Source organism: Gorilla gorilla, chromosome 20, assembly GCF_029281585.2.
Source record: "Gorilla gorilla gorilla isolate KB3781 chromosome 20, NHGRI_mGorGor1-v2.1_pri, whole genome shotgun sequence".
In the NCBI taxonomy this organism is placed as follows: domain Eukaryota; kingdom Metazoa; phylum Chordata; class Mammalia; order Primates; family Hominidae; genus Gorilla; species Gorilla gorilla.
This window is the reverse complement of record NC_073244.2, coordinates 15,200,444-15,215,495: the sequence shown is the minus strand read 5'-3', so window position 1 is coordinate 15,215,495 and position 15,052 is coordinate 15,200,444. Positions and strand designations below refer to the sequence as shown.

Below are 15,052 nucleotides of genomic sequence, written 5' to 3'. Positions count from 1 at the left end.
GTAGTCCCAGCCACTCAGGAGGCTGAGGCGGGAGGATCGCTTTGAGCCACAGTGTTCGAGGCTGCAGTGAGCTGAGATTGTGACACTGAACTTGAGCCTAGGTGACAGGGCAAGACCATGTCTTAAAAAAAAAAAAAATTACACGGATCTCCCACCAGTCACAGAAAGCGGCTCTGACCCAGCTGAAGTAATTCTTTCCACTGCCCCTGAACCCACCCACGGGAGCAGGCAGCTGGGTTGGCGGGGCGGGGTGGGGCGGCCTTGGAATAGGGGCTGTGGCAGTACACACGGACCCTGCTGTGCTGGCTGTGGGGCTGACGAGAAACTACTAAAGTTCCTGGGGAAGCAAAGTAGAATTTCGTAAGAACAAAATGGATGGCGAGAAGAAAACCTACGGTGGCTGTGAAGGCCCTGATGCCGTGTATGTCAAATTGATATTATCTGATGGCCATGAATTTATTGTCAAAAAAGAACGTGCATTAACATCGGGCACGATAAAAGCCATGTTGAGTGGCCCAGGTCAATTTGCTGAGAAGGAAGCCGATGAGGTCCATTTTAGAGAGATCCCTTCACATGTGCTATCAAAAGTATATGCATGTGGCCGGGCGCGGTGGCTCACGCCTGTAATCCCAGCACTTTGGCAGGCCGAGGAGGGCGGATCACCAGGTCAGGAGATCGAGACCATCCTGGCTAACACAGTGAAACCCCGTCTCTACTAAAAATACAAAAAAAATTAGCCAGGCGTGGTGGCGGGCGCCTGTAGTCCCAGCTACTCGGGAGGCTGAGGCAGGAGAATGGCGTGAACCCGGGAGGCGGAGCTTGCAGTGAGCCGAGATCTCGCGACACTGCACTCCAGCCTGGGCGAGAGAGCGAGACTCCATCTCAAAAAAAAAAAATAATAATAATGATAATAAATAAATAAATAAATAAATAAAGTATGCATGTATTTTATGTACAAGGTTTGCTACACTAACAGCTCCACCGAGATTCCCGAATTCCCAGTTGCGCCTGAAATTGCACTAGAACTGCTGATGGCTGCGAACTTCCTAGATTGTTAAATACATTATAATAAACTGTTAACTCATTTCAGTATTTAATACCTGTAGTTCAGTTAGCAATTTTTTCATATATAGCATGTTGCCTATATGCAGCTGAACTGTATAAAGTTCATTGCAAAGCAGATTATCTTCTGGTTTTGCATAGCAATCAAAGTTGAAATTTGTTTGCTACCTCAACAAATTAAGGACATTTTCACAAACTGATAAACAAAAACGCCAATTCATAGGTAAAAGAATAATAATAATAAACAATTCTAACAGGCGTGAAGAAATATCTCATAGTTAACCACCCATATTAAATATCCATTTTATAACGTCCCAAACAAAATAGAATTCTAGAAAATGGACTCTCTAATCCCAACCATCTATCTTAACACTGATTTTATAGCACCCCTATTACATGGTCAAGGAGATTCTTAATGGGACATAATAAACATGTGCTTTCTGATAGGATTCACTGGAAACAGCGAAACATCATTTCTGTGAGATTCCTGCCAAAGACGCAGAACTTTAAAGAGTAGGGAACATCACACAAACTGAGCTTGAGGGGCACAATGTCTCACTTGTGCTCTTCAAAAATGTCAGTGCCATAAAATACAAAGAAATGCCAGGCATGGAGGCTTACACTTGGGATCCCAGCACTTTGTGAGGCTGTGGGAGTATCGTTTGAGTTTAGGAGTTTGAGGCCAGCCAAGGAAACATAGTGAAACCCCTTCTCTACAAAAAATACAAAAATTAGCTGGGCATGGTGGCACATGCCTGTTGTCCCAGCTACTTGGGAGGCTGAGGCAGGAGAATTGCCTGAGCCCAGGAGGTTGAGGCTGCAGTGAGCTATGATTGCACCACTGCAACCCACCCAGCCTTGGTGACAGAGCAAGACCCCATCTCAAAAAAAAAAAAAAAGTCTAGGAAATGTTCCAGATTAAAGGAGGCAAAAAAGACATGTCAATCAAATGTAATGGATGACTTGAGTCTTTCTTTTGCTATAGATGACATTATTGGGATAATTAAAATATAAATGAGAAGAAATAAAAAAATGAGCTCTGTAAATTTTATAGTATTATATTAATGCTGTATACTAATTACTATATTAATAATATAGTATATAGCAAATAGTGTATTATATATCTATAATACTATATATAATATGGTATTAATGCCAATTTCCTGATTGTGATCATTGCACTGTAGTTATGTGAAACAATTTTTTTTTTTTGACAGGGTCTGGGTCTGTTGCCCAGGCTGAAGTGCAGTAACATGATCATAGCTCACTGCAACCTCCACTTCCTGGGCTTAAGCGATCCTCCCACCTCAGCCTCCTGAGTAGCTATGACTACAGGTGCTCGCCACCACACCCGGCTAATTTTTGTATTTTTAACAGAGATGGGGTTTCACTATGTTGGCCAGGCTAGTCTCAAACTCCTGACCTCAGGTGATCCACCCGCCTCAGTCTCCTAAAGTGCTGGGATTACAGGCGTGAACCACTGTGCCCAGCCAGCATTATTTTTTACTTAAATATTTAGACAAATACACCATGAAGCCTGACGAAACTGAAGTTTCTTTGTGGCAAGTCCAGATCACATTCTAGAAAATTTTACTTTATCCAGATATTCCCCAAGGTTTTGTACTCATCATGGAAAGCTGAATGAAGGTAAAAAAAAAAAAAATCGCATATAAGACAAACGAGAAATCTGCAAATTAATCTCATGTTGACAACAGATGCAAAAGCCTGAAAGGGGAGTGAAATGAAGTTATCTTTTGGATAAAATAACACACTCCATTACTAATGAATGTTTATCCTAAGAGTGTAAAAAATTTAATATCGGCAAGTCAGATAACAAAGTATATGCATGAATAGAGCAAGGCAGAAAAAGAAACCATGGTTTTAACATAAGCTAAAATTCATTTAATAAAATGTAACAGCCTGGCTGGGTGCTGTGACTCCTGCCTGTAATCCCACCACTTTGAGAGGCTGAGGCAGGAGAAATTCTTGAGGCCAGGAGTTTGAGACCAGCCTAGACAACAAAATGAGACACTTGCCTCTACAAAAATAGATTTTAAAAAAATTAGCTACTTGGGAGGCCGAGGCAGGAGGTTTGCTTGAGCCCAGAAAGACCCTGTCTCAAAAAAAAAAAGTCAACTTAAACACAATTAATTACAACTAATCAGTGTCATCAGCTTTCTTATGTATCTGCAAACACCAATGAGAAAAAATAAGAGGAAAAAAAAGTCCATTCACAATTGCAACGATAATATATGTAACATCTGGTGCAGAGTGAACATTTAATACATACTTGTTTTGTTTTGCTTTGCTTTGTTGATTTTTTTTTTTTTAGACGGAGTTTTGTTCTTGTTGCCCAGGCTGAAGTGCAATGGTGCAATCTCAGCTCACTGCAACCTCTGCCTCCCAGGTTCAAGAAATTCCCCTGCCTCAGCCTCCAAAATGGCTGGGACTACAGGCACACACCACAATGCCTGGCTAATTTTGTATTTTTAGTAGAGACAGGGTTTCACCATGTTGGCCAGGATGGTCTCGATCTCTTGACCTTGTGATCCACCCGCCTCGGCCTCCTAAAGTTCTGGGATTATAGGCATGAGCCACTGCACCCGGCCGAGAACTATTATATTATACTAGAGAAGAAAAAGGAAGGTGTTAGCAGGTAGACTGAAAGGAATGCACTCAAGGAAGTGCCAGTTCCTACTGACATTGAGAAAGTCACTAGTTTCCAGAGTGAAAGGCCATCAGAGGTGGAGGTGACAGAAACAGTTGCAATAGAATCTTTTTTTTTTTTTTGAGACAGCATCTCACTCACTCTGTCACCCAGGCTGGAGTGCAGTGGCGTGATCTTGGCTCATGGCAACCTCTGTCTCCTGGGTTCAAGCCATTCTCCTGCCTCAGGCTCCCGAGTAGCTGGGATTACAGGCATCTGCCACCATGCCCAGCTAATTTTTGTATTTTTAGATGAGACAGGGTTTCACCAAGTTGGCCAGGCTTGTCTTAGACTCCTGGCCTCAAGCGATCCACCTGCCTCAGCCTCCCAAAAGTTGCAATGCCTTAAAAGACATATATAACCAGGTAAGGGAATTCTAGAAACATTTAAAAAATCATCATGAGATGTTATCAACCCTGTTGCCTCCATCTCTGTTCCTCCCCACACTACTTTTTAAATCCTTTTCACACACGGTACTAACAAGGATAGTGTGAGTCACTCAACTGACATTGCTTGAAAAAAAAAAATGCTGGTATGATGTCTTCCTCCCCTGACTGTTGAACGCTGAAGACAGAATCTAGCAGGGAAAGGCGGGGAGATAGAACTTGTCATGAAGTCATCCTAACTCTCCTCTCTAAGATGCACGAGTGTGGCGTCAGGAAACTGTCCAGGTGACGTGTTCTAGGGAAGTATTTATGGTTTCTCAAGCCCCAGGGAGCTGATGTCTCATCCTTCCTCATTAAATCCACTGTTCCAGTGATGTTCTACTCTCCAACCCATTCGGCTCCCTTGGGATCAAGAGCAAATGGCAGAAAGGTATGATGTGTTCTAATTCTGTTTCCAAGAAGGCAGCTCTGAAGCCAGGTGACTCTCTCTGCACCTCCCAACCCCTTGGGGCCTCTTTATTCTTGGAAGAGCTTTCATCACTATTGGTTTGGCTTTGAAATAAAGAGGTTTTTCCCTCTGGAATGTGTCGCAGAAGCTACAAAGACCCATCTCTCTGTAATCCCAGTGCCTAAGGGTCTCAAGGTAACACAGAAGAAAATAGAGATGCAACTATTTCCGTGAATCCCTTGTGATTGCGTTGGCTACAGGGCGTTAAACAGGCTGTGGACATGTCATAAGTCCTGTTTCAAGAGAGGGAGAGTCAACCATTGTGAGATACAGCAAGGTTTCTCTTCAAACAGCCTGCTCAGCTTCTTATTCTCTAATTCCAAGTACCCCTTTCTTCTCCTTTTCTTCTTTCTGATTTTGCTGCATGCCCAGATATGCCACAGCCCCAGCTCACATTTCTTTCCTTGTTTAAGAATAGACTAGCTGTCTAGTCCTCTGTAGAAGACCCCTTCCTCCTCTCCCCTCTCTCCCATCACACACCCACCTTATCTAAGACAGTTTAAATGTGTAACCAATCAAGTCTAGTTTCGATTGTGCTGTCCGACCCCAGCCAACGGGGAAAGGACACAGAGTCAAGAGTCGCATTAAGAATAAAAGTTTCTACTCTCCTTTGTTCAGGGTGCTCTTGTAGCAGCCAACCCTATGAGAAGCACCCTTCTGCGCAGAAGTAAATTTGCTTTGCTGAGAAATCCTTTGTTTGAGTGCTCATTTTTCTTTATGACTCCAAGCTTTATTTCTAACAATCATGTAAAACGATACTATAGGGCCAAGCAAAATAAAGGCTGAAGAATATCCATCACATTTAATGGCATGGAAAACATTAGAAACAGCGATCTGGGTAGAGTGATGGGGAAAATTTCGTTGATGGCAAGTTTGGGAGGAACTGAACAATAAGAAAAAAGTTTTTTGCAATTTTTAAAATGATGGTAAAATATACATAACATACAGTTCACCATCTTAACCATTTTAAGTGTACTATTCAATGGCATTAAGTATGTTCACAATGTTAAGCAGCCATCACTATCCTCCATATTCAGAATCTTCTCATCTTCCCAAACTGAAACTCTGTCCCGTAACACTCATCCCTCATTCACCCTCCCCAGCCCCTAATGAACCACCATACCACTTTCTGTCTCTATAATTCTGACTGTGGTACCTACTTCATAGACGGAAGTATACACTGTTTGTCTTTTTGTGACTGACTTATTTCACTTAAGTGAAATATTGCCAAGGTTCATGTATGCTGTATATGTGTCCGAATGTTCTTTCTCTCTCTCTCCTCTCTTTTTTTTCTTTTTTCTTTTTTGTCAGGGTCTTACTCTGTCACCTAGGCTGGAGTGCAGTGGCACAATCATAGCTCATTACAATCCCAAGGACCTGAGATCAAGCAATCCTCCCACATCAGTCTCCCAATTAGCTAATTTGTTTTTTATTTTTTGTTGTTTTTCTATTTATTATTATTATTTTTTATATTATTATTTTGAGACAAAGCCTCACTCTTGTCACCCAGCCTGGAGTGCAACTTCCACCTCCGGGGTTCAAGCGATTCTCCTACCTCAGCCTCCCGAGTAGCTGGGATTACACGTGTGCGCCACCATGTCCGGCTAATTTTTGTATTTTTAGTAGAGATGGGGTTTCACCATGTTGGCCGGGCTGGTCTCATATGCCTGTCCTTGAGTGATCCTCCCACCTCAGCCTCCCAAAGTGTTGGGATTATAGGCATGAGGCACCATGCTCAGGAGAATGTTCTTTGTTAAGGCCACAAAATATTTCATTATATTGTATGTATATACGCACATTTTGTTTACCCATTCATCTGTCAATGGCTGACAGATCTTTTAAAATTAAAATTAAATGTACAAAAATCTGTGTGGTTTGCAGGAATAAATTTCGATTATTTCAAATATACAACAAAATGTGCTTGGCTGGGTGTGATGGCTCATGCCTGCAATCCCAGCACTTTGGGAGGCCAAGGTAGGTGGATCACCTGAGGTCAGGAGTTCGAGACCAGCCTGGCCAACATGGTGAAACCCTGTCTCTGCTAAAAATACAAAAAAAAAAAAAATTAGCTGTGCGTGGTTGTGGGCGCCTGTAATCCCAGCTACTTGGGAAGCTAAGGCGAGAGAATTGCTTGAACCCAAGAGGTGGAGGTTGCAGTGAGCCGAGATTGCACCATTGCACTTCAGCCTGAGTAACAAAAGCGAATCCCTGTCTCAAAAAAAAAAAGGGGTAAATATTTTTCTGAAATATAATTTTTTAATATAAAATTATTAACACATTATTTCATTTTTTTTCATTTGTTTGTTTTGGTGCAGTCTCACTCTGTCACCCAGGCTGGAGTGAGCGGCGCAATCTCAGCTCACTGTAACCTCTGCCTCTCGGGTTCAAGTGATTCTCCCACCTCAGCCTCCTGAGGCGTAGTAGCTGTGATTACAGGCATATGTGCCACCACACCCAGATAATTTTTGTATTTTTAGTAGAGATGGGGTTTCACCGTATTGGCCAGGCTAGTCTCAAACTCCTGGCCTCAAATGATCCACCCACCTTGGCCTCCCAAAGTGCTGGGATTACAGGCATGAGCCATGACGCCTGGCCATTTAGGAGTAATCTTTTTAACTGAACAGAAGCAATTGAAGTAATTTGCAATTCGACTGGACAAAAATCATTTGCAATTGATTAATTCCCTGTGGGTTGGCAATAACTTCACAGAGTCCAGGTCTCAAGCAAACAAACGAACATTGCCTTGAGAAGGAAAGAACTAGCTAGGCCTGTCAGACAATGCTTCAGCATGATACTGAACAGAAATGCGGTCATCCTTTTGCCTTATTTAAAAGGTTTAGGTAATTTGCTTCTTAATACAAAGGATGGATTAGAAGACAGGAGGGTGACGGAACAAGAGATGGAGTTGAAGCAAAAAACAGGAGTCAGATCGTGGAGGACACTGGAGTTTAGGTTTCCTTCTGGAGGGAAGTAAGAGCACCGGGTGTTAAAAAAAAAATGTGTATAATGATGTTCCCCTGCAGAATGGGCAGGAAGGGTGCCAGGCTATCTACAGCCCAGATGACAGATCATGTGGACTTGAATCAAAGCAGCATTGGTGGATGTTCTAAAAAAATAAAGTCTATTAAAATGGCATCTAATTCTTGCTATATATATATATGTATATATATAATAAATATATATATAAATAAAATATATATAATAAAAATATATAAAAATATATATATTTTTGAAATGGAGTCTCACTCTGTCATCCAGGCTGGTGTGCAGTGGCACAATCTCGGCTCACTGCAACATCCGCCTCCTGGGTTCAAGCGATTCTCCTGCCTCAGCCTCTCAAGTAGCTGGGATTATAGGCACACGCCAGCATACTGGACTAATTTTTATATTTTTAGTAGAGACAAGTTTTCACCGTGTTGGCCAGGCTGGTATTGAACTCCTGACCTCAGATGATCCTCCCCCCTTGGCCTCCCAAAATGCTGGGATTACAGGTGTGAGCCACTGCACCCAGCCCTCATTCTCTTTTCTATCAGTTATTTATTTAGGAATTTTTTAAAAATTTTTTAATTTTTAAAAAAAATTTTCTAGTTTTCTAGTTTCCTAAGCACTTTTTGTTTACATAATTTGCCTTTTCTGACTTGACTTGTGATATGTCTGTATTATGAACTAAATTCTCATATTGATGTTGGTGAAAAGAATCAAAGTCTGTAAAATATTTGAAGAGATTTATTCTGAGCTAAATATGAATGACCGATGGCCCATAACATAGCCCCAGGAGACCTTGAGAACATGTGCCCCCAAAACGGTCAGGCTACAGCTTGGTCTTACACATTTTAGGGAAACATCAATCAGTACGTGTAAGATGTACATTGGTTCGGCTGGGTTCGGTGGCTCACGCCTGTAATCCCAGCACTTTGGGAGGCTGAGGCGGGTGGATCATGAGGTCAGGAGATCGAGACCATCCTGGCTAACACGGTGAAACCCCGTCTCTACTAGAAAAAAATACAAAAAATTAGCCGCGTGTGGTGACGGGCGCCTGTAGTCCCAGCTACTCAGGAGGCTGAGGCAGGAGAATGGCATGAACCCGGAAGGCGGAGCTTGCAGTGAGCCGAGATCGCACCATTGCACTCCAGCCTGGGCAATAGAGCTAGACTCCGTCTCAAAAAAAAAAAAAAAAAAAAAAGATGTACATTGGTTCAGTCCAGAAAGTTGGGACAACTGGAAGTGGGGCTTCCAGGTCATATGCAGATTCAAAGTTTTTCCAATAGGCAGTTGGTTGAAAGAGTTTTTCTATCAAACCTGGAATCAGGCCGGGCACGGTGGCTCATGCATGCAATCCTGGCACTTTGGGAGGCCAAGATGGGAGGATTGCTTGAGCTCAGGAGTTTGATACCAGCCAGGGTAGCATGGCAAAACCCCATCTCTACAAATAATACAAAAACTAGCCAGGCATGGTGGCATGTGTCTTGTAGTCCCAGCTACTCAGGAAGCTGAAGCAGGAGAATCACTTGAGCCTGAGAGGTTGAGGCTGCAGTGAGCCATGATCGTGCCACTGCACTCCAGCCTGGGCAACAGGGTGAGACTCTGTCTCAAGAAAAAAAAAAGTTTCCAGGGAAAGTATTATGATAGAAGAGAGAGAAGGGAATTGATCAGGTTGTATACTTTAAATATGTGAATTTTGGCCGGGCACGGTGGCTCACGTCTGTAATCCTAGCACTTTGGGAGGCCGAGGCAGGCGGATCACGAGGTCAGGAGATCGAGACCATCCTGGCTAACATGGTGAAACCCCATCTCTACTAAAAAAAAATACAAAAAAAATTAGCTGGGTGTGGTGGCGGGTGCCTGTAGTCCCAGCTACTCAGGAGGCTGAGGCAGGAGAATGGTGTGAACCCGGGAGGTGGAGCTTGCAGTAAGCCGAGATCACGCCACTGCACTCCAGCCTGGGCGACAGAGCGAGGATCTGTCTCAAAAAAAACAAAACAAAACAAAAAAAACAAATAAATAAATATGTGAATTTCCCACATGTTCATCACTTCTCAATAAAGATCTTCCCCTTGCTTAGACTCTTGCAATAATACACTGGCCTTGTGGCCAACTGCAGAAAAGAAAGGCCACTGTGTCTTTTCTTCCCTATATCCAAGCCCCTTTTGTGTAACTGAGTGCCCTTCCACCTTGGGCTCACCCATGATTGCACTGGCTGATGGGGCATAGGCATTCCCAATACAAGCTCTGCTGGAATACTCCAGCAATGTGTGAACAGGCCTTACCTGGATGACTGGAGGAATGAGACCTTGAACGAAGAACAATAAACCCCACCCCACCTAGACAGTGACTGCAGAAGCCAGTCAAGAGAACTCTCAGGCTAAGCACAGCCTAAATTGTCAACAAACAAACCCTAAATAAAAGGTGGTGGGGTGTTGTTGTTTGAGAGAGGGGGTTTCACCATGTTGCCCAGGCTGGTCTTGAACTCCTGGACTCAAGTAATCATCCTGCCTAGCCCCCAAACTGCTGGGATTATGAGACACTGAGCCTGGCCTGGTGGTTGCTTTAAATCACCATGTTTTGGGTGGCTATGAAACAAAAGCTCATAGAAACAGGATGCTTCATTCCATTCTGCAATTGGGAACCAGTTACCTTGCTCAACTGCAAACTTTATTAAATATCAATTGGTTTCCATCGATTTCCAACTAACATTTACATTGAAACTAGTAGACTAACATATAGATATATGTGTGTGAGCCAGGCACAGTGGCTCATGACTGTAATCCCAGCACTTTGGTAGGCTGAGGCAGGAGGATTGCTTGAGCCCAGGAGTTTGAGACTAGCCTGGGCAACATAACAAGACTGTGTCTCTACAAAAATAAAAAAAATAGAATTAGTCAGGCATGGTAGTGTGTGCCTATAGTCCAGGTACTTAAGAGGCTGAGGTTGGCAGATAGCTTAAACCCAGGAGGTTGAGGCTGCAGAAAGCTATGGTCATGCCACTGCACTCCAATCTGGGTGACAGAATGAGACCGAGTCTTTAAAAAAGAGAGAGAGAATAAAGGAAATGTGTGTGTTCTCCAATCTGTCCCATATTACCTTTCAAGTCTGCCTCTTACTCCAAAGATTGTCTTTTATCTACAGAATGTAATATACTGTCATTTTTTCAGTTCCTTTGCACTCAGGATTAGCATGCTTATTTGATTCTGCTCCTGAACTCTTAATGAGCCTTCTACATGGCAGGCCTCGGTGGCTCATGCCTGTAATCCTAGCACTTTGGGAGGCCGAGGCGGGCAGATTGCCTGAGCTCAGGAATTTGAGACTGGCCTGGGAACATGGTAAAACCTGTCTCGACTAAAATACAAAAAATTAGCCAGGCATGGCAGCGTGTGCCTGTAGTCCCTGCTACTCGGGAGGCTGAGGCAGGAGAACCGCTTGAACCTGGGAGGCGGAAGTTGCAGTGAGCTGAGATCACGCCACTGCACTCCAGCCTGGGCAACAGAGCGAGACTCCATCTCCAAATAATCATAATCACAATCATAATCATCCTTCTACACTGAGCTTGCATCATCTCTTCTACTTAGATTTTCTTGATGGCCCCCAGTTCAACATCCTCCTCATCTGGGGCCTCCCAAATGGATTCACCTGCCATACTAGGTGTCTTATTTACTGTTAATATCGCTCTTCTCCTAGACCTTTACTTTCTTAAGGGCAGTACTTGGTCTTATTGATCTTTCTTCCCAAAACCTAATTAAAAGTGTAAGGCACTTAGCTAATATTCTTTGGGTATATACAATAGGTTCCCTAGCAGGGAAGAATTCCTGAGTGGATTGGATGTTACCCAAAGGTTACACAAGACAGAGATTGTCCCAGCTGGAGAGGGTCCAAGAACTGAAAACAAGACTCAGACAAGCAGACTGTGTTCCTGTAATTAGAAGTTCCCTCCAGAGACTGTGTGACACTTTCTTTCAGAGAACTGGCAGGGAAGTGCAATGAGAGGCAACTGTCATGGGCCACTGAGGTTATCCATGGAATTCATTATCGGGATGGAGAAATTGGGCACAAAGGGACCAGTTATGCTGGTTCCCAAGGCTCATTTTAAAAATGGCCGATTTTACTCAATGCTGAGAGAAAGTACTCTCTTCCCCTTGGGCCCGGCCTCTAGGGTACACATTCTTTTTCTCAACCCTGGCAATAGCCAGTGAGTAATTGCTATTTCTTCACTAATGAGCCTAGGAAAACTTTTGACCAAGGCTTGCTGAACGTTCAGCATTTTCACTTGGGGATGTAAACTGCCCCGACTACACACTCAAAGTCCTGCGTGGAAGCACTGCCAGGGGAAAGGAAGGGATTTCAGGAAGCCAAGTGGAACACCACAAGCCCCTTTGTCATGTGCTCTGAGCTCAACAGATCCACTGGTTGATGCAGGTATGAAAGGGGTCAACAGGTGAAACAAGAGCTGAATGTCAGAGTAAGCACTTGACACTAGTCCCAGTTTCCAGCTGGTAAGTTGACTCTTTGACCTGTCTCTTTCTCTGCAGAAAGTAAATGACTGGCCTCCAGTGTTGTTGGGAAGACTGGTCAATCTATGAAAAAAGTGCTCCAATCCGCCATCTTCTTGGTTGAGGTAGAGAAAAATTATCACCAATGTTAGGTCAAAATAACTGTCAAGGGCCCAGCATGGTGGCTCACGCCTGTAATCCCAGCACTTTGGGAGGCCGAGGCAGGCGGATCACCTGAGGTTGGGAGTTCGAGACCAGCCTGACCAACATGGAGAGACCCCCATCTCTACTAAAAATACAAAATTAGCTGGGCATGGTGGCGCATGCCTGTAATCCCAGCTACTCAGGAAGGCTGAGGCAGGAGAATCACTTGAACCTGGGAGGCAGAGGTTATGGTGAGCCAAGATCACGCCAGTGCACTCCAGCCTGGGCAACAAGGGCGAAACTCCATCTTAAAAAAAAAAAAAAAACTGTCAAGTCCCAAGGCTGGTGTAATCCCAGCACTTTGGGAGGCCGAGGTGGGCAGATCACTTGAGGCCAGGAGTTCAAGACCAACCTGGCCAACATGGCAAAATTCTGTCTAGTAAAAATACAAAAATTTGCCAGGCATGGTGGTGGGTACCTGTAACCTCAGCTACTCCTGAGGCTAAGGCAGAAGAATCGCTTGAGCCTGGGAGGCAGAGGTAACACTGAACCGAGATCGTACCATTGCACTCCAGCCTGGGTGACAGAGCAAGACTCTGTCTCAAAATAATAATAACAATAAATAATAATAATAATAATCAGCTTTTATTCTGAACTCAAGAAAGTAGCATTGGGCTAAAGACAAATCAAGGAACTCATGTTGCTTAAATGTAAGGGTTTTCTTGGGCAAAAGATTAAGACCTTGGAGGCCAAACCAGATAGAAATGAATGGACTGGAAGAAAATGCAGATCAAACAGTCCTTGAAAAGAGAAACAACCGTCGAGTTTTGACAAGTGTTCTTCAAATCTTGCAACCTGAAAACCAAATACAGTGAGAGAAGCAGGGTCTCATGGAGCAAGCTGGAATTGCTCTTGTCATGACAGAAAGAAATGCTTTGATGATTCCTCAGTAAGCATTCCCAGCCCTGTTCTGTTTTAGGAGAAACTGAAATGTACAGGAAAGCTGCCTCTTGAGGATTTCTGTGATGATTTTGTTTCCTAAAAAGGTAAAGTGGCCAAAAATGAGTGTACGCCCCTGTCTCTACTAAAATACAAAAAAATTAGCGGGGCGTGTTGGCAGGTGCCTGTAGTCCCAGCTACTTGGGAGGCTGAGACAGGCGAACCGCTTGAACCCGGGAGGCGGAGGTTGCAGTGAGCCGAGATTGCGCCACTGCAGTCCAGCCTGGCAACAGAGCGAGACTCCATCTCAAAAAAAAAAAAAAAAAGTATACGCTGTACACTGCACAGGTTGAATGGGTCAATCCCATCTGTCTGTTCCCCTCCTCAACTTTACTCTTCCTCACAGCATTTATTCTTCTCCGCATTTACTTTTCTTCCTAGTGTTTATTTATTTGCTTGTACTCTGGCTCCAAAGTTTAACGTCAAGATTACTATGAATGGGACCAGTTTTGTGTACTGCCGCCTTGCCAAAGCCTATAAATACCTGGACAAGAAAGTCATTAGTTAATTCCCAGTATTTATGAGAATGTAGTATGACATTGCTAGCATTTTAATGTAGCTGATAAAAGTCATTTCGTAAGTGATGGAGGTAAAATGAGTTATCCATTCTGACAAGATCTCTAAGTACAACATACCCTGCCACCAAACTGATGGCAACTCTTAGACCTTCTCAAGAGACACAAATACCCTCATACACCTCCAAAGGGAGTAGGGATCTCTGGTCTAAAAAAACCCAAATCCAAGCTGAGACACACACTTAACAGTCCCCCAAGGGCTTTTACAAAGAAGAAACTTAGCACAATACATAATAAATATATATATATATATATATTTTTTTTTTGAGACAGAGTCTCGCTGTGTCACCAAGGCTGGAGTGCAGTGGCAAATCGGCTCACTGCAACCTCCGCCTCCCTGGTTCACGCGATTCTCCTGCCTCAGCCTCCCAGGTAGCTGGGAATACAGATATGCACCACCATGCCCAGCTAATTTTTTTGTATTTTTAGTAGAGACGGGGTTTCACCATGTTGTCCAGGCTGGTCTCGAACTCCTGACCTCATGTGATCCCCCAGACTCGGCCTCCCAAACTGCTGGGATTACAAGCATGAGCCACTGTACCTGACTGATACGTAAATATTTTGCAAGTAACCTGCCTGACTGCAAACCCTTGGCCTCTCTACTCCAAACTCCAAACCCAGGTTTCCCAGGACACAAATATTAGGAATGCATGGATGTGTTCACTCAGGTGAGGAACGATGTCCACAATGGCCAATGTGTGCAGAATAACAATGTAAGGCCAGGCGCAGTGGCTCACACCTGTAATCCCAGCACTTTGGGAGGCCAAAATGGGAGAGGATCACTTGAGGTCAGGAGTTCGAGATCAGTCTGGCCAACATGGTGAAGCCCCGTCTCTACCAAAAATGCAAAAATTACCTGTGTGTGGTGGTGTGTGCCTGTAATCCCAGCTACTTTGGAGGGTGAGGCAAGAGAATCCCTTGAACCTGGGAAGTGGAGGTTGCAGTGAGCTGAGATCGTGCCATTGCACTTTGGCCTGGGCAACAGAGTCAGGCCCTGACTCAAAAAAAGAAAAAAAAAAAAAAAAAGAGGGAAATGGAGAAATTGGAGAAAAGAGAGAGACAGAATTTTAAAAATCTAGAGAAAGAAATATAAAGAGAGAGAGAGAGATGGAAAGGGAAGAAAGTAAAACCACTTAGCTAAGGAAGCTCAAAAATGAAAATGTGGAAATAGGGGAGGGTAGAAGGCT

The 15,052-nt window shown here is 43.7% G+C and overlaps 1 protein-coding gene across 1 annotated transcript; it reads left to right on the top strand.

The window, feature by feature from the left end:
* The first annotated feature begins 316 nt into the window (after positions 1-316).
* Positions 317-1,058, top strand: LOC101141508 (elongin-C-like). The gene is made up of 2 exons (XM_004059948.3): positions 317-597; positions 937-1,058. Exons 1-2 carry the CDS (start codon positions 372-374, stop codon positions 1,056-1,058), a joined length of 348 nt encoding a protein of 115 aa, XP_004059996.1. The 5' UTR covers positions 317-371.
* The last annotated feature ends 13,994 nt before the right edge of the window (positions 1,059-15,052 follow it).